General features: G+C 28.0%; 2 protein-coding genes across 6 annotated transcripts in view; one reads left to right on the forward strand and one right to left on the reverse strand.

The window, feature by feature from the left end:
- The window catches only part of LOC114126445 (GTPase-activating Rap/Ran-GAP domain-like protein 3), a 309,554-nt gene extending 299,034 nt beyond the window's left edge, over window positions 1-10,520 (forward strand). For all 3 annotated transcript variants that reach the window (XM_050200598.1, XM_050200599.1, XM_027990390.2), the window contains 4 exons: window positions 234-317; window positions 1,032-1,150; window positions 1,311-1,428; window positions 5,013-10,520. In XM_050200598.1, coding sequence (XP_050056555.1) covers window positions 234-317; window positions 1,032-1,150; window positions 1,311-1,428; window positions 5,013-5,248 — 557 coding nt within the window. In that variant the 3' untranslated portion in view covers window positions 5,249-10,520. The remainder of the gene's footprint in view (window positions 1-233; window positions 318-1,031; window positions 1,151-1,310; window positions 1,429-5,012) is intronic.
- Window positions 10,521-13,373: 2,853 nt separating this feature from the next.
- Window positions 13,374-20,683, reverse strand: LOC114126443 (zinc finger protein 391-like). Of its 3 annotated transcripts, XM_050199568.1 has the most exons (7): window positions 20,050-20,290; window positions 19,402-19,477; window positions 19,149-19,293; window positions 18,905-19,060; window positions 18,580-18,720; window positions 18,002-18,487; window positions 13,374-14,347 (listed from the first exon to the last, which is right to left on the reverse strand). In XM_050199568.1, the coding sequence occupies exons 3-7, from the start codon at window positions 19,275-19,277 to the stop codon at window positions 13,793-13,795; spliced, it is 1,467 nt and encodes a 488-aa protein (XP_050055525.1). In that variant the 5' UTR covers window positions 19,278-19,293; window positions 19,402-19,477; window positions 20,050-20,290; the 3' UTR covers window positions 13,374-13,792. The 3 variants fall into 3 exon arrangements, with proteins under 3 accessions (XP_050055525.1, XP_027846187.2, XP_027846189.2); XM_027990386.2 differs by lacking the exons at window positions 19,402-19,477; window positions 20,050-20,290 and adding an exon at window positions 20,344-20,683; XM_027990388.2 differs by lacking the exon at window positions 19,402-19,477.
- Window positions 20,684-20,955: the final 272 nt, after the last annotated feature.

The raw sequence follows: 20,955 nt of genomic DNA on the forward strand, positions 1-20,955 counted from the left end.
AATGTAAAATACTTTTTGACTAGCCATCACACGCCCCGCACACACACACATATGTATACACCAAATTACTATACACTCATACACATCACATATACATTTAGATAAAATTCCACGTGTTTAAATTCATTACAAAAGGTTCTATAGATGATTTATTCACGTTTGAATTCTATTTAGTATATTAATATTGACTGTATAATGAGTTTATAATTAATTCCGCACATCGTGTTTTACAGACACTTGTCATTTTCAAAAACTCAGTGAGACAAACAATACAACCGAATTTGATTTCCATTGGAATTCCATTCCGAAAGACATAGGTAATTATAATGAATCATTTGTATGGTGAACTGTCTTTATAAGTGACGCGTCTAATTAAGCATAGTGGTTTGGCGTTTCAATGAAAAGTCAAACTTTACAAGACAGCGAAATCGTTCTGTCAAGTTCTGTAGTTTGGACGTTTAACGGTTTTTATATGTTGTTGTTTATTTTTTTTTATCTTTCTGACGTTACATTTCACGATTTCATTTTAACTACAAGCAAACTATTTTTTTGTTACATTTATCAGTTAAGTAATATTATACATTTAAACACATGTAACATGTTATAGATAAATATTATATAGATCATATATTCTATACGTCTTGTACATTATACACTATATTATGATTGTTTATGAATAATTTTCCATTTGCAAAAACTTTCTAGTACAGAATCAAATTGCCGATTCAACTTGGCTCACGCTAGTGCAGCGAGTTACTCACATATCTAAGCTTTAATTTTGCAAATATCCGAAAAAATTGATACACCAAATATTTAAATTTATTCTTTTAATTTAACAAATTTGAGTTATTGTAATAAATTGTATTATTGTTCATATTGTTTAAACTCGACGGAATGAGACATTTTCTGTGAATTTTGGTAATGCCTATTACCTACGTAGGTACTTGTGTTATTAAATATTAAACATATAAATTACGAAAAAATGTACTATATAATATTATATAAACATTAAATTATTCGTGTTTCCGCAGTGTGTTCTTTCCCTTACATCATAGCATTTACCACGGATACAATGGAAATCAGACTTATAATCAATGGCAATCTAGTTCAGACTATGGCTATGCCGAAACTAAAATTAATTTGTTCTAAGGTATCAAGTAATAAACTACATTAATTTTTTTAATCAAATTTTAAAATTTTAGAATTGTTTTTCTCACGAACTACTACATGTAGTAGTTCGTGGTTTTTCTATAACGTTTTGTTATTGATGACTATTATTTAATTATTGTATGTATTATCCTTTAACATAGAATGATATATATTTTGCAACAACTGCTCCGGAATTTTTCCACGGGAAGATGGAGAGACTGCAAATGGACCAACAGAAAGCCGAACGAGAGAGCATGTCACCGCCTGCTTCACCACACTGTAAATATGATTATATTAGCTCATACAATTAATGATATAGAAACTAAAATTTTGGCATTAAATAAATTATGTTGAAAAGGAAAAAATCAGAAAATTACTGATGTAGTAGAAATAGCCTATAGGCATTATAGGTAGGTAATATATATAATATTACCTATGTAATTCCAATGCTTCAGTCGTTTGAATAAACGCTTTATTCAGATTTAGTTCAACCACACACCTAAACAACTCACATTCAGACAAAACAAAAAATGTATTATATACCTAATATACAACCCATCCTTACCTACACTCTCAAGTTCTTTAACAAAAAATAATAAATAATTTTATAAGTTGTGTATATACAGTTAATAAAAATGATGAACGAACAAATAAGGCTTAAATTCTTCATTGTAACTGTGGCTGGTAAAAGTAATGGAAATGTTCACTGCACACATGATACGAATCTTAAATAAAGAAAACCAAAGGTCGTGTAAAAAAACTTGAACTTTAACATCAAAGGTTATAGGTAATACAGTAGCTGTGTACAGAATGTAATTCATCTCTCATATACCTTATTTAAATCACAAGTATCAAACTAGTATTTTTTTGTTCTTAAAATTGATTTAATATCACAGAACATATTTATACAATGTTGTATTAACATTATTTGATCAATAACTAAAGACCCGCGGCGACCGTAGGTCATCGTTTCAAGGGTCTTGCGAAAATTCATTTCGATTTGTATTATACGCCATAAAAATTCAATTCAACATTGATTTCAATTAATTTATAATATTTTGTAAATTCTGCGAAGTATTGTATTTAATGATTACGCTTTTTGATAAAATAATAAACAATATAAACATCGAATTTAGAAATATTATACAATTGTATACGTATAGCGGCCAAGACGTCATTAAAGCGTTTCGACAATAATACACGCAATAAATATGAGTGTATTTTATTTTAGTTATAATATGAAAATATTTTATTAGCATACCTCCGTATACCTAACTGTTAAAAATATATGTATTCAGTGTTCTACCGTATCTTGATTAAAACCGACAATGTGTATTCAAATACTGTTACTTTGGGTACGTATTCGAGATTAAATTTTAAGTATATTTAAGTATACATATTTTACGTGGTCCTTTTGTATTTTGTATATCATAAAACGACTAAATAATCAACAGTAGGTAGTAAAAATAATAATTAATGTTTGGACGAGGATAGATTTTATTTACTGCACATAATATACATATTATGAGAAAGAGCCTGTATTAGTTGACTTCTCCTATTCCAGCATTATCAAATTTTCGAGAAAAATCATATTGCACTTGTACAATCGCTACATATTACTTAAACAATTGTTGGATAACATTGACATAATGGAATTAAGCATAACCAAAATCTTAATTATATTAATTATTAAATTAGAATCAAAAATATAGTGTTATTTAAATAATGCGGTGTTCACATTTTACATATAATAATACACATTATTATTGTTATTATATAAAATACATCTTGGTAACGACAATAAAAACGATTCAAAAAATCAGACCACATTAGTTTAACTATCAAAAACGTATTTAATCAACATGGCCTAAAAATAATTATTTCAATAAAAGCAAATTGAATGTAATAAAAATACATGCATAATATAGACCATATAAGATTTCGATCGATTTTAGCCACTTAGAAAATGTCAAAGTGGAACTCAAACTTGGCATTCTGAATACAAAACAATAAAACTTGTTTGAACCGAATAATAAACTCCTATGTCCAGAATTTTAATAGATAATTTCCATATCATCTAAACGTATAGTGAAAACCTATGACTAACTTAACTTCCTAGTTTCTTTCTTTTCTTTTTTTTTTTTGTTATTCTGTTACTCTTTGAAAGTAATATATCAAGTATACAATAATAATAATAGCATAGGCGCATTTATATTATAAATTATAATATACACAGACACATGTCCGGGAAGGAGTTTGGGTGAATACGTGAATACCGTTTTTTTCGTAAACAAAGATTTATTCTACCATCTTAGGACTATGCTTATTATGTAGACATGTAGTTCTGTAGTTCTAGGAAAATAAATCATAATATCTGAATACGAGAATATTGATATTTGAATCTTAAGTTTAAAGATATTATATTAAGAAATATTTATAATTCGGATTGTCTGAATTTTTGTAAAATTTCAAGTCGTGTATAATGATTAATTATTTGATAACTAATAATAACATAATTATTCAATTATTTACTAAGATTAGGCAGACTTTCATATGAAAAGCTGGTGCAGGATAAGTATTCACACTAACTTTTCTTAAAATACTTTAGGCCAATCAAAAATAAAAATATAAACACCGATATACCTAAGTGTTTTAAATCAGATATCGAGCCATGTAATAATGCTTTATGATAATACATTTTTTTTTTTTATTACTTCGTGATTTGTTATTCCATTGAAGTATGCTATTAAATTAAAATACCAAATAGAAGAATATAAATTAAGTGAACTATATAATATTTTATATCATTATAATTGATAAACAAGGGTGTTCATAGAATAAATTCACAGTTTTATTTAGCTAGCTATATTACCTATATTATATACTTCTATTGCTGTAATTTTACAGGTTAAATACTTAATTATTGGTACTTATACCACTTATACCAATACATTTATTTGCCAAGTATAAATATCACTGATAACCACAAAACAAATACAAATATAAATGCAATAAAAGAACATAATATAGTTAATAAAAAATAGTAACAATTATGATATTTTCATAATAATATAAGTGACATTATCTTAAATAAATTACATAAATATTCTAAACAAATTTAAATTCTACCGAATGTATATGTTTAGTTATGTAGTTAGGCAATGAGGGTGGCTATGGAAATGAATAATGTTAAAGGAAGAAATAGAAGGAAAAAAAGACCGAAGAAAAAACGGTTAAATAAAATAGTGAATGCCATGAAATAGCTAGGTAGTGTGAACAAAGGAGAGGTGGGTGACAGGGCACTATGGAGGTGTAAGACAATGGTAGCTAAATAGTTAAGAGAGAAGGTAAAGAAAAAGAAAACAAAGGAAGTATATCCCGCCTTGACCCCCCCCCACCCATCAAAAAAAAAAAAAAAATTAAAAAGAGTGCCTATATGATTAAAAGTTGGTAATGATTTTAAATAGTATTCAAAAATGTTTACACCAACAATGAAAAAAATATTTAATTAAGTAGCTATGGCTATAGCCTATAAGTATTTATTTATTTATTTTATTCGTAGTTTGTATGCCTACTATTTGGTTAAACAATTTTAACACAATATGAAAAATAAACAGTTAATTAAATATAACTCATTACAATAGTTCAATATAATATAATGGGATAATCAAAAAATATACTTATGAAAATCCAAATTATTGGAATATCTGACAAATCCTAATCCAAGTACCTCAATATAAAACTAAATACTATTAGATTAGATATAACAATATTATATTACATGACTATTAATGTCCAATGTCCATAGAATGTGAATAATTTATGACGTTCGAATTATAATTCCGGACGCTTTATGTTTTCAGTATCTCCGGAAACAAAACCGCTTCGCCTTTACCGGATACCTTTGAACGCGCTCACCGGCGTGGTCGGCCCGTACGACCGGAAGTGCGTCAACGAGACTGACGACTCAAACGAGAACAAGACCGTTGAAAACCTCAAACTGTCGGAGAGCAAGTCCCGGACATCAGCGAGTAGGAGTTGTACAGCATCGCCGACGACTGGCTTGAATGCAACTAATCTGCTGCTGCACAAGACATAAAGTTCGTTCATTCAATTTGATTGCGGTCGTTACTCGCAATATAATTACAAAAACACTTTAACGCGTACACCTAAATAATATTCAAAAAAAAAAAAAATTGTTGTTACCGTGCATCACTTGGTGGCATATTCAATCGGCCGTCCGCCACCGCCACTGATCGATCAACTGTAATTGTCCACAAACCCGACAGGAAGGTTTTTTTTCTTAATTTAACTAAAAAAAATATAATAATTTCATTACCAAAACGGGGATACGGTTACCGTATACCTATATTATTATAATATACTATCATCGTGGAGGAGAAGCGCGTCATAAATATCATAATGCGATGTCAATTCAAGTGCATTCGTGCCAAAATCGCGTAGATAATATGCTACCTACTGCAGTTATTTAATAAAACAATTATTATTAAGATTATTATTATTATTAACTATAAATATTATTATCTTATAATTCTTCTATTTTATATAATAATTATAAAATATGCGTTTACTATTTAAATTTAGAAAACACAAAACAGCGCATAAAATAAATAAACTTTAGGTACCTACTGCATTTCATTACATGGAATCGTTGCGAATCACTGACTTACAAAACGACTTTGTTCGATCTTTATCCGCGGCATACTTTCCAATACAGTGTATCAAAATAACATACGCGCATTCTGATTATTATTTTACAGTTTAAGAGTACCTATGTGATACCTACATGATGATATTTTTTAACACACAATACTTTATTCAGATAAGTACTCTATCTCTTTATTAGAGTTAAAACCTTAAAATATTGACTTAGTTTAGAATTTTCTCTTTTGGTATTTTTAAATACACGAGATTCGTGAATATTCTAGAGATCTCTTTATTTATACCATAAATTAAATTTATCGACCTGGTTTTTAAATGTCAACCATTATTTTTAATTCTAAAAACGTGATCAGATATATTTTTTTTATTATTTAATTTATGATTGGAATACTGTTAAAATATTAAATTGTAAAGGGTGTACTATAAATAACGCGTTAAAAGTAAAATTCAACATATTATAGCGCATCTCCAATGATCTTATTTAAAAAATATACTTACCTAATGATTTCTGGTTTAAAAAGTTGTCCCACGTATCAAAACAAAACAAAAAATGTAAAAATATTCAATACAAAAATACTAGATATATTAAATAAAACGAATATATTCAACACTCTAAAGTAGTTGTGAGTAGGATGTTAAGCACGGTGAGTTTCGCACGTTAAAAATAACCATCCCTTACGTATATATTGTTATCTATACCACATAAAATTAGATATATTATAATTACATTCCGTTATTTATATTTTACTGTACAATATTATGAAGGGAAACATAAATTTTCTATTTTTTTTTAATTAAATAATAATTGAATATAAATAATATAATATTATCTTATTTGGTTTAATTAATAATATTAAATTTAATTATTTATTAATGCCATTATTAAATCGTTTTATCGCCAAATAACTCGACAGAGGGCCGCGAATACCTACTATAATAACAATATTATTATTTATATAATAACACAAAAAAAAATTCTATTAAATAAAAAAATACAATGATATTTAATAAAATTAGTTTTGAATTTGAGACAATTTTCTGTACATACTATAGAGTTCTGCTCGCGAATATTGGCCACGTTTATCGTTTGACTCGGACTCGCCGTTAATTTTTTCGTTAAAGTGCGCATGTGGTTGAAAATATTTAATATCCGTACTCAATATTTTTTAATTCCCAGGTACTCAAAAAATACTATCTAACGTGTTTTGAATTTTTAATATAAAGGTATAAAACGTGTGTTTTCAAAATAATTCTTTAAAACATAAGTTCCATACGATGGAATCACCTACTGTTATACTTTTATCTTGTATGAAAACTTTTCTGTGCTCTGACTTCCGGTGCCCAATTTCTTAACAACACGCGAACATATTAATATTAATTCCAGTAGAAATAAATTTATGAAGTCGGATAAGGTAAAACAGTTAATACCTTTATCGCACTCGACGTCGACAGAATCTAATTGATTGTATACTTAACACTGTGCACGTACATTTTGAACACTGTTATCTTTTCCTCATAATCGTACCTTGGTGATTACAAAGTTACAACTTTGAACTTACCCAAACCTATTATTTTGTCTTCCACAAACATAATTTGTTTCTGATCGATTTTACAACGAAACTCGTATTCGAAAAACAATATTATCACTCATAATATATACATTTTTCGGATATAATAAGCATTCGAAATCTCATCTAAATGAAAAATTACATCGTTATACTACACAATATATTTTCGTCGAAAATTAATATACGAAATCAACAAAGACTCTATGTGACGCTGTTGTAAATCACGTCATTGTGTTTTCGTGATCACAGTTATTATAATTATTTTCAACACCTCGTCCGAGGGAGATCGATCGATCCTCCACCCTTTCTAATCTCCTTTACAACACCATCGTGGTTTCAAAACATACGCCGCACCTGAACATTCCCGAGGCAGTCCCTGTACCCAAACACTGATATTTTAATATCAAATATTTCGCAAGCTACTTACACACGACTATCGAGCTGTGGATTTAGGCAGAATCGCTATCTCGTCTCTGTGTACTCGTTCACGTTCATATATTATCGTCAGAGGTTTGTTATTCTGATTAAAAATACGAAAACCCACCAAAGTTACATGCATTATAATACTACCTATGTTGAGATAATTTATTTTTCGTCTGACTGAATTATTATTATTATGCATATATTATATTATTATAATACTAAACAAAACTCTACAGGTGTACAGGTACTTCTATATTATAATATTATATATTTATTTATTACTATATGACGATCACTTGTAAATCGCATATTATTATTTATGCGGTCGTCGTATAGGTATAAAATATTACGTTTTGTTTAGGATTATAATTTATCTATAAACTGCAGTAATCGTAAGGCGTACACGCAAATAGTAGACTGTGGATTGAGCTCATGCCTAATATTTCAGGTCTTTTTCCTTTTTTCTTGTCAAAAACCAAAATATATTAATTCGTGCTTTTCACAAATCGTAAAATTTTTTTTAACAAAAACCGAATGCCCGTTAAAGTAAAATTTTGAGTATATACCAAATAAAATATAATAGGTACGTTAATATGGCCCGTAAAATTTGGCGTCCCCCTTCTATACCACAACAGTTCTGCAAAATTTGAGCGACGGTGATATCAAAAAAACTGCTATACCTGAATAATTGCGTATATTATTATATAGGGACAATATAACAATTGACCCACATAATCCAACTACTTTTAAAGACGTTTAATGATATTATTATGATTCCGCATAAAATCATGGCTTTTCCGTTTGATGGATTAAAAGGATGAAATACGGTTTTATCCGACGAAATCAGACAACATTAATCACGTGTCATACGTGTGTCCACATTGTTTAACTGGCACACGTTTCTAAAATTTCGAATTTCTCTGCCTGGGTACTTATTCCATTTCTTGAAATCAACTTTTGACAGATAATCATTGTACCTAATACACATTTGACACAGAAATCCGTATCCTTCGTACCTCCACACAGGGTGAAACCTATGTAAATTTATACCTTAAGGATTTCTATGGTTTTTTTAAATGTTTAAAGTTACCTATAATATATATTATACTAATTACTAATATTATATGAATATTTTCACGATTAATGCATTGTTATTCTGTCGGTGACATATCCGTCGAGTACAGCGCAGTGGTCGAAACTTTATATATTTTATATTATAATGATTATTATTAATTATTGAATATTATTAGTTTATAAAAGAAAATCTATCTTTCCAGTTATAGAGTTGGGAACGGGTCCTGGTATAACAAATATAAAATATAGTTATTATTATATATGTATATGTATATTGTATATGTGTGACAAAATTATCATATCGTTTTTCTTGTAAGTATAATTATGGCCGTATAAGTACTCGTACTTATAAGTTATAACCTAACCTATCAAATAGAATTTAGTGATATACTAATATTATGCAGTGTCAATAGAAATGCGAATGATACAATACCGAAAGCTAAAATATAAATTAAAACCATTAAAATTTAATAAACGAGCATATCATCTCATCGAGTGGCAATGCATAAATTATACTTCGGATTTATCACATTCATTTTTTTTAGTGGAATAATCCAATACCGGTAAATATAGACATTTACTAATTATATTAATTTATTATTTCCACAACAGTACCTATTTTAAATAATATTTGACAATATACACAGAGTGATAACCCTCTTCCATTACCTATACCCTTTAGTAGTGCATTTATTCCAATTCTGATTTTTATCATTTTTAAATATTATAGGTACCTATAACGCCAAATTTTTAAGTATTTAGATTTGTTGTATTATATAAGAAGTGTCCTGTGGTAAAACAAACTATTTTTTTATATGAGAATCAACTTTTTTATTACTAAGTGAATATCAATGTACAATATGAATAGTGATTCTCGTATGAAAAAAAAAGAAATTTGTATTGCCATGAAGCAATTTCTAAATTGTATAAAAATATATCTATTTGAAAATATGGTATGAAAATAGGATATAATAGTAGTCGAAAATTCATAAATTCATAACTTAATTTACCTAATTTTTTATTAAAGAAATGAGCATATTATGTATATTTGACCACAATCTATGCATATACGACGTGTTATTACCACATGTAAAGTCTCGTAACTTTTTAAAAATTTACCTTTATAATAATTGACCTGTCTAATTCTTGCAACAGCCACTCGACGTCATGAAATTTTAGATATTATTGTAACCGATGTATTTTTGACTTATTGTGTGTTTACATGTTTAGGGGTAATATAAGATATATTATATGTTATATTTTAATCAAAATCAATGTCAATTTTTTCCATATTAGACTATTATATTATAGTGTTATTACTGTTATTATTATAAATAGTTTTACATATTTTACTTATATTATATTCCGATATATGATTATTTTTTTTTTCATTCGACGATAGCGTTTATCTCGAACCGATATTTGTTACCATACACATTTTCTATGATTTGTAAATCGGCGCTAACCGATATGACCTGCGTCGTACAGCATATAATCGTTATTAAAATGCAAAAGAATAATAATTTATATCAGTTGTTATTTTGAGTTGTGTCGTACCGTTACCTATAAAATTTATGTCATGTTCATGTACTTTATTGAATAATATTATTTGTCTACATTTTATTTACCATGTTATCAAATTAAAACAATAACGATACCAATTATCAAGATAAGATTAGGTAACTTATATTATATATAATATTATAATAATTATAACACTATTATAAATTTATCATACATTATATTATAACATATATGTGTATATATACATATACATAAGTAAATATTGTACTAATATTATTATTAAAAATAAATTTCAAAAGCGGTTATATTTATTACTGAAATATTGACCAATTGATTTTATACGTGTTTTGAACATATTAACTGTGCCCGAAGATTGTGATTACTCTTAAAATTTTTTTTTTTTTTGCTAAACGTAACATATGATCATCAATCATCATCTATACTCATAGCTCAAAAATACGATTATAATAGATATTTGTCTCATAAAAATGTTGCGTTAGTTTCAAAATAGGTATGCACTATGCAGGACGTCTCTAAATCGAACAACTATCTGGTAAGTTGTAAAGGGTCTACTTAGGTATGTCAAAATATGTCAAGTGAACTCCGAAAACAACAAACCGTATCAACGGGCAAGTAAAAGAAACGGTGTACTTGCAGAAGGCACCTTGATTTTTAAGATTTGAAGGGACGCCAAAATCCGAAAATGTTATATCGTGATGGAACGGACAACTATTGTAACAACGCAGAACGCTAGTTTGACAGTCGAGCGAATACATTACGCAGCGTCACCGCCCGTTTCTCAGTAAATTGATTTAAGTACCGAAAAGTAATAAATTAAGTATTTACATATTAGTGTTTCGGGTAAATTTAAAAATAAAATGTAGGTAGCGATTTAATTTACGATAAAAATTTCGTACGGCCTATGGGTTTTGAACGAATTCGTCGTAGCAAATACTGCTCTAACTGATTCTTGTTATTAGACGACTACAAAAATGTACAATACTAAGAACATAAATTAAAAACAACAACAACAAATAGAGAATTAATATAAATGCATTGATTTGCGACAATCATACCGTATCATTTTCCTGATAATTGTATAGGCGTAGAGCTATGCAAATCCTTTTATCTGTTGACATTACTTCAGAACGCAGTCGTTTTCAAAATTAAAAGTTATAAAATCACATCTCAGAATCTCTTCGTCACAACAAAGACCAAATAATTAATCATATTTAAGTATTAACAGTGAACACTTAGCATTACCCAAAGAACAACACGAGGAGGCTACTATAACTGTCCTCGTAATTTTTAAAAATCAATTTCATGATTATGATTTACACTTTTTTCTGTAATATTATTGCTTTCTTTCATAGTTTTCAAAAATACTTTACGCGGTTTTACACTACGTCATCACTTTATTTCACCCGAATACAATATTTGCGTTTTAATTTTGAAAATTTTTAATTCTCGTAAATTATAATTTAATTTTCTTTCTGGCTAAATGCAATTACAATTCGGACATCCATGTTGCCGAGTCTCGTGTGAAGCGAAGGAGACGTATTAAAATATTAGTAATCGTGATATACGTTAATATCGCGGCTTACATCATACAAAATTAAGGCGACAAACGTTCAGTTATTGCACCAATAAATGCACAAGTGTTTAAAACAGATATCGATAAATTCAAGGGCACTGAAATATCGTGGGTGCAATTTACTAAATAAAAATTTATACTTGGTAATTACCTAATAACTGGGCTCAATTTAGACTTTACTATACTATTTTTACTACCTATTCACTGTGGGCAACATTTACAATCGCCCTAATATACTGCAAACTATTATTTTAATTCAGCATAGCATTATAATTGTGAAAAATCAAATATTTAAATCTAATATTTTTCTTAGATAGTAAATACTTGTAATACTAATTGATCATATTATTATCAATATATGAAGTTAATAGGTACAAGATAGAAAAAACAAAAAAAGAGTGAAAAATGTTTTATTAAAAAACTAGTATAGATTTCAAAGCTAATCCGGTTAATGCCAATAATGATCCAAACTTCCAAAACAAAAAAATATATCATAAGTTCGTTACAAGTACCTCATAATTTTTTTTAAGTTATATTTTTTATAATTTTTAACTTAAAATTATTTAATTACTAAATAGTAATTTTAAAACTTGTCATAAATTATTTTTAGAAGCATTAGTTATAAGACAAATTTTTATTTTAAATGAAATTAAAGGATAATCGAACTTTAATCACAAAACAAAAAATACAAACATATTTTACTTAGGTAAATGAACAATTTTAAAACTAAAATTTAGGAGCTAAATATTTTTGTACATTAGGTGATAATTATTTTGTATATTAAGGCCGTTCTTTTTTTTTTTTTACAAAACAGTGAGCCGTTTGGGTCGTCCAGACCGTCGTTATAGGCGTATAACTGAAACATGCGATGTGGTGATATATTTAAAGTTTAAACTATTTTATTTTCTGTATGTTAATATAGTTTAATAAGTCAAAAATGAACTATTTTCTTTATAATGAAAGTTCGACTCAATTATGTTACTTTGGGGAGACAGAGATTAAAAAGTCTAAATATATCCCATATCCTATAGAATTAGCAGAATTCTTATTTGTATCAATATTTAGTCTATGAGCACTATTTCTGTTCAATTCTCAGCAACAATTTTGTCTTTTAAAAGGCTTTTTCAAAATATGCTTAGTTGGCACTCGGAGGATTATAAGGATTTAGAATGATACATTTTAATCTGTAGGGAAGATTTTGGAACATTTTATGATAAATTTTAGATACTTAATTTATAAAATTTAATAATAATTTTAAATTAGTTGAGTTTTTTAAGTAAGCAATTGAACAACATATTTTTCAATGAAACTAATGATTTGGTGGAATACGTAAAAAGTAATAAAATAAAATAAAGACATAGTTGCAAAATTTAATTTATTAATATAATTACACATAATAATAGAGTACTAGGACACAGCCTTAAAATAATATATTCAAAGTTTCAAACTATCAGTTTTCACTCAATGAATATGAATATATAACATTAATAACACCATAATATTCAAGTGTATAACACATTATACATAGTTTGCATTATGTATAGTTAAAATGAAACAACAATAATTAATAGTATATCATATTAATATTAATTTGTATCATGTTTGACAATTAGCAATATGTACATTGTACATGTATTGTAAAAAAATAATTTTATAATAATTCTATTTAGTAATAAGTATAATGAATTTAACAATAGTCTAAGACTTAATAAATTAACAAAACATTTTTTCCGTGGTAATTTATACGCGACATTCGATTAAATCGATTGAAGTTTCATCAAAGCATTGAACTACTTTCTGTTTCGTTTCCGTTTTCTGAGCTTTCATAACTGTTGGAGACATCATAACACATTTCTTGTAGTTCTTTTATACTTACATTTTTATACTGTGGCGATTTATTATCAATGGAAATCACTATTTCGGAATTCTTCATTTGTGAATTGGTCCGTCGGGGAGGCTTATTATGAACATTGGTGTGCTTGAGCATATCATTCTTTTGTGTAAAACCACGTCCGCAAATTGGACATTTATAGGGTCTTTCACCGGTGTGTGTACGCATGTGAACACGCACTTTTTCGGGTCGCCCAAAGCGCTTTAAGCAGATCTCACATTGGAATGGCTTCACTGGTGCATGTACCATTTCATGCTGGCGTAAGTTTGCAAGGCAACGAAACGTAGCATTACACTGCTTACATCCAAATGGACGTTCGCCTGTATGAATACGCCTGTGAGTGTCACGTGTCAATTTTGAATTGAATCCTTTGCCACAAAATTCGCAGTGATGAGTGGTCTCTCCTGTATGCGTCCGTTCGTGATACTGTTTTGATGAAATCTACAACAATGTTATTTAAAATAATATTTTTATGCTCTAAAATATTATATTTTAAATAATAATGCATAATGTATCTAGATTTGAGGTATAATACACTAATAATAACACGTGATAGGTACACATCGTAACACATACCCAGTAATTATATTTTTAAACCATATAACTCTTTATTTCCCCAAGTAGAAATATTGAAACAATAAGTTATACACGTGCCCTTTAAAACTAAAAATTATTTATCTCTTTTAACTTTTGAATTATTACTTCAAAATCCTGTAGGTATATCATTATGAATATAATAATATATAAATATATACTCAATTAATACGACTTGGTAATAATTATACCAGATATTTTGAAATTGAATACCATTTTTAATCTAATGCTAGACAAGTATTAAAATACTTCAATACCTAGTTCAATCAACTACGTAGTGATTGATTTCTTATTGTTCGTAATAAAATTACATTAGAACGTATAGACTACTTCAAATGCATAGCAGATATTGACCGTAAAAAAAACAAGAATGAATCACGTATCTAGTGGTTTTCTATGCAATCTATGCAATGTTTTCTCGTAAAACAAAATAGGTGCAAAAAATAAAGTTTTGGGTCACACCAACGTAATTAGGCGAGCCATCGAGTACAGCATTTTATCTAGGTTATTTATAAAGAACCCGTTTAACAACAATAGATTGTTCTAAATCTAAATTATATTTTAATTTATTTTGTTTTAAATACTTTAGAAATAAAAATACTCATGAGTCATGACTCATGCTCAACTAATGAAAATTATAAATGTTTTCAAAGATATAGATAAGAAAATATTGATTAATTTTTATTTGGGTTTTACTAATATTTTTATTTAGAACTAAACTGTTAATTTTAAATGTAAAATAAATCTCCTATTCTATGTTATTGATACTTATACAAATGCTGTAAAAATACGCAATATATGCCCAACACGATTACATTCCTCAATTTTGTTAAGGTAAAATGTATCTTCAGTGTTTGGCTTATAGTTAGAAAAACAGTTTTTTTTTTTAAGAAATAATCCACGGCATTGTGGTAATTGGATGTTACATTTGTATGTAGCATGTTTTGTTCAGAGGTAGCGGAATTCTGAAATATTTATGGGAAACAAGTTATTTCTATAACGGTAATTCATCCAAAAGGGGTTAATAAAGGTAATAATATAGGTATAAAACCTCTGTTTTAGATCGTTTTGTTAAACCATATAGTTCTATATATATTGAGTTAACGGCATTCAATATGTGTCTCCTAACTTACTTTTTAATAATAATTGTGATGTAGAATTAGAGCTATTAAAATTGTACGGTGCTAAGTCTAGAAATTTAAACCATACATCTAGTGTATAGTAATCTGAATTATTGAAGCTTAGAATAAATTGTCATATCGATAATAATCTAATAACTATAGAACAACTAGTATATTAAGTCATACACTAAAACTTATAAAAAAGTACAGTACCTGGATATCAAGCTGAGGCTTCAGAAATGGAAGAAACTAGCTTTCAAGATATTTTTTATTTTTATTTTCCTTCTGCTCCCAACTATATTTTCATTTTTACCCAACGACTCCATAATATTCCGTATCCCCCCCTTCAACCAATCCTATACTTTAACCCAGGAATCAGGGCCCGCCCTGTCATAATATGCGGCGCGCGATCACATTTAAAATTTAGCATGTATATTTTCTATTTCGATAAAATTAGTTAAGCCATCGCTATCGAAAATAAGCGATAAGATGAATTATAAATTATCTACCTGGCTACCTAGATATAAATGTTGGCTGTTGCCTGTTCGTAATCGATTGTAGATCGAGCATAATAATAATTTGTCATTTAAAATGAAATCATAAAAATTGTTATAAAACTGAATTTTTGTATAAAATACATGTTTTTATTAAGAATGCGGCCTACAAGATTTTTTAAAAATAATACGTGGCCCGTTGCAAAAAAAGGTTGAAGACCCCTGCTCTAACCAGTTATTTTTGTGTCATTTTCTATTCTGTCAATACATCATTAATCTTCCTCTCGCTCGCTTTTTCCTTCTAGAAAAACCTCTATAGGCACCCTCATTAACCATCCCAAATATATTTTGCTCATTTTATTTACATTGATGCTATTCATATTATTATATGAGTAGCATCAATGTAAGTACCTACCCCTAATGAACTCATTTCTTATTCTAGCCTCTGCAGCACTTCCTTCGCCAACTTTAGCATTTATATCTCAGTTACACTTTCTCTCTGTTCTGATTAAATGCCTACTGTCCAAAATTCCGAACTATATATGAATGATCTCACTATTGCTTTACAAGATCTTTCTTTTAATACGAGTATAAGAGGCATATATTAAATTATAAATATTTGAAATCCTTCTCAAGTTAATGTAGTATAATATACTGATTTTACTAAAACATTTTATCGCTTTGATTATTATAAATTGATAAGTTTTATTTAGCTGTAGTTTTTTAAGCCTCTATAGTCTCAATTAAATTAAACCGTAAACAAATTTTAAAATATTTAGTATCAAATCTTATGAGAACATATTTTCTGTGCTTTATAGTTTATTTAATAACGGTATTAAAATTATGATTGTCAACCCTTGTTTCTTTAATTTTTATGATGATTTTAAGGAATCCAGGACGAAAAGTCCATTTTAAAAAAAGTTGAACAAAAAGTCCGGATTCATTTTTTAATTGTTGGACAAAAAATCCGAAAATATAATAAATTGTTAATTTCTATATACGCCACTGGCTTTCAGTGGTATTCAGTGGCGGAGGGATATAGGACAATTTGAAGCAATTATAGCTTCATATCTAATATAGGTAGGTGGTATAATTGTAACATCTCAAAACTATAACTGCCGTGACAAATATTATAATCAATATAATCTAATCTAGTAGCACCGCTACTAGTGGTATTGGTGTATTGCTATACCTATATAAATATAATAAATATAAATTACTGTAGAGTGTAGATAGTAAATATTATCAATATTTTTTGAACAATAGTGAAATAAAGTCAATGCTCGAACATATTATAATCTTAAGTCTTAACCGATATTTTCTTATTTTAGTTTACGTATTTTATTTCCTCGATTATTGATCCATTAGTCTTATAAAGAAAAACCGTTTATTCCTACAAGTATACCTATTAATTAATTTTGTTATTAATCGAAATAATAACTATAATTCATTCGACTCGGGACTGTTATTTATTACAATAATTAATTAATTAGTTATTTTTAGTTAATTAATGTTAGTCAACTGAGCAAATTATTGTGAAATAGAACTCTAAATTTTTAAATTTCGATCAATGTCTTTCCATCTTTCAAACATTTCAACTTTTTATACTCAATTATTGATGAGAGGTTATAATTTTTTTTTTTATATACCAGATGAGGATATTACATACTAGGCCACTAGAGCATCACCTTAAATAAAATTGTGTGCTGAATTTTCTACCATACATTGATAAACTGTAGTAGGTAAATTACCAAAAATTCTTTATAAATAAATAAGTACCTAATAATTTATTTATTTATTTTAATAAATAAAAAGAGTGTATGGTGAAATTAAATTGGTGACCTTTAAGCACATATTAGTACTTATTAATATTATAATATACTAACCTGAGAAAATGTTCTGTCACAATATTTGCATGCATGAGGTTTTTCACCAGTATGAGTACGTTGATGAATAGAAAAAGAAAGTCTGTTTGCCAACACTTTTCCACATTCTAAACAAGTAAATCTTTGACGATCAATTTTATGTTTGGCTAAATGATCAAGTAGTCCAGACACCCGATTAAACATAGTAGGGCAAAAGTCACAAAGATATTCATTTCGAGTGAAGTGTGTAGCAACATGACGCTCAAAATGCAACATAGATTCATATTTAGCAAAACAATGGAAGCATTCCAGTTCAGTGGGATTATGTTGAATGAATATGTGACGACGCATTTTGGTTTCCGAATCAAAAACACGCTGGCACTTGGAACATTGAAATTTACCATTCTCCTCACCATCATCTTCCTCTAAACTTTTATCCATATCCAACTCATTTTCATCATCATATAGTTCATCATTACCAATATTAACAACATCTACAGGTTCATACTAAAATAAAAATAACATTATTGTGATTAAATAATGTGTTAAATAAAAAAAAAATATCAATGAAAAAATCATCAAACAAAAAATAACAATACTTCTAAATATTCTTCTTTAACTGTAACAATTCCTCCACAATCATCTTCATCAGCAGAATTTATATCCATAATTCCCGTGGATTGTACATTTTCTTGATCAATATCTTCCATATTTTCATCTTCATTATGTTCTATGTTTACCTGTTAAAATAAGAGTAAAAAATAAAATAAATACCGAAATATTGTCAAGTAATCAATGCTAAGTATACCAATAGACATATAATACAATTTTTTACACCTCTAAATTAAAGTATAAGAACATTATATTTTTTAGTTATGATTACATGAGTTATTATAGAACCAAGTATAGATAGTAAATACTTACAAAGGTATAGGAATTATTTTTTATTTGCTTTTTTTTCAAAACTTCTTCTAATGTTTTACTCATCTCAATAGTTGATACAATTAAGCAATGACAATTTTCTAATCGGTTAACACACACATTACATAATTTGAGTGGTAAATTATCATTCCTAGAAACCTATAATTGAAGTATAATAAGACAAAATTCAAAACACATAATTTATAAATATTCAAAATTCAAATAATAAACCAAGTTTTTTGTTTACTGTAATAGGAAGATAAGAATTGATTTTTTCTTCTAGTTGTAAAGTCACTCCATCACGACCAAATATTTCAATATCCCCCGAGTTACCACAGGTACGGCAAATATCCCATCTATCTTTTTTTTTGTTCATTGTTTTTTTGTATAATCTAAAACACATATTTTATATTAATGATCATATTAATATACAATTTAAAGCAATTAAGAATTAATTGTGTATTGTAAGTTAAAAAAAACTTAAATAGTTTAATATGTACCTAAAACATTAATTCTATGATGATGCATTATAACTATTAGGCAAAATTTTTAAGTTTAATTGCTTAGATAATGTACCTAACAAATAAACAATAAATTAGGTAAAAACAATAGTTATCAATTAAAATATCATACAAGAAAAAATTTTCTCTAATAAATAATATCCTATGATATTATGGTAGGTATATTTAAAACAACTCAACATTTTTAAGTTAGAGCCAAACACACCAATATCAGATGTTGCATAATGAAGTTAAATTAAAGTCTACTCAAATGTTTTGTAAGAAAAGATTTTTGAAGACGTTCTAAATAATAATGTAGGTACAATAACATAGTTAAGTTGTTGGTTCAAAAATTGTGAGGCACCAGGTACAAATCTATGGGTATCATCCATGTGTCCTGCTCAATAAAGACGTGTAATATGTCAGCTGAACAAAATCTAAAAATTCTGTCTCTGCGACAAAAAATGTCAAAAACATACAATTCAAAAAAAAATAAATACGAAAAATTTTTTCTAAGTGGTCAGTTGATAACAAATCAATATAGATCGCAATTTACAGCAAATATAAGTTTCATTTTTTTTTCCATTACCCACAACCCACATAATAAATTAACATCAATAAAAAGTAGTATAAAACGCAGAAACGTACGTCAAAATCTGACGTTAACGTTTGCTAATCGCTAGTCGAGAGTCTAAAACTCTTAAAAATAGTGAATAAAGTCGTTAAAAACATAAAATCGAATACAGATTTGATAATTTGATTTGAGACGTTTGAGTAAATCCAATGAAGTTTCAAACGTCACAAAAACCACTCAAAACTTCAAAGACATCGCAGCGACAAACGACAACACGACTACGAAAAACACAAAGAGCATCACAATGTACGCACAGTTGTGCGTTTTGATTCTGCAGTAGTAGTATTTTTTCTTTGTCTTTTACTCACCCAAGGAGAATTGATAAACCAAACCGGTGAGTAGTACCGTAAAACAGTACCTCAGTCGAAGTTCCGGAAACCGCTTTTACACACACCGTTAAATGGAAGTTGATTTGGATTTTGGGCGGGCACGTTCAATAAAGCGAAAATTTACCGTCGTCGAATAAAGAAAACTGAGATTTCGTAGGAAAAACGTATTTTTGTCGAGGTATTGGAAAGATAAAATCACATCATAATATATTAATATACAGAAATATGTACCAACTTATCATTTTTATTTCGTAATCATTTAGTATATATACAATTTACGTAGGATCAACCGCTATGTATGACTAGGTCACCCCTCGCCATATTAACGACGCGTTTTTATTATTATTATTATTATTACTGCTGTTGTTGTGGCAAACAGTGTGCCCAACGAGTATTCTCTATTCAGAGAAAGATAGCAAGAAAAATCCATAACGATAATCGAATTCGAAAAAAAGTCGGCCAAACTTCTGAGTGAGTTAAGTTAGAAATCATACAAAATTAATTTTTATTCCGACAGAATTTTTTTAAAGATGCATTCAAATTCATACAACTCTTATCAGCCGGTGCTCTAAAAGGAATTTAATATTTATT

The sequence above is a fragment of the Aphis gossypii genome, chromosome 2, assembly GCF_020184175.1.
Source record: "Aphis gossypii isolate Hap1 chromosome 2, ASM2018417v2, whole genome shotgun sequence".
NCBI lineage: Eukaryota > Metazoa > Arthropoda > Insecta > Hemiptera > Aphididae > Aphis > Aphis gossypii.

Excerpts from the sequence above, each read along its gene's own strand:
- LOC114126443 (XM_027990386.2), bottom strand. The coding sequence starts at position 19,277 with ATGAACAAAAAAAAAGATAGATGGGATATTTGCCGTACCTGTGGTAAC. Across the intron at positions 19,061-19,148 it reads ATTCTTATCTTCCTATTACA|GTTTCTAGGAATGATAATTT; the intron begins GTAAACAAAAAA and ends CTTCAATTATAG. Across the intron at positions 18,488-18,579 it reads TTAAAGAAGAATATTTAGAA|TATGAACCTGTAGATGTTGT; the intron begins GTATTGTTATTT and ends TTTTTATTTTAG.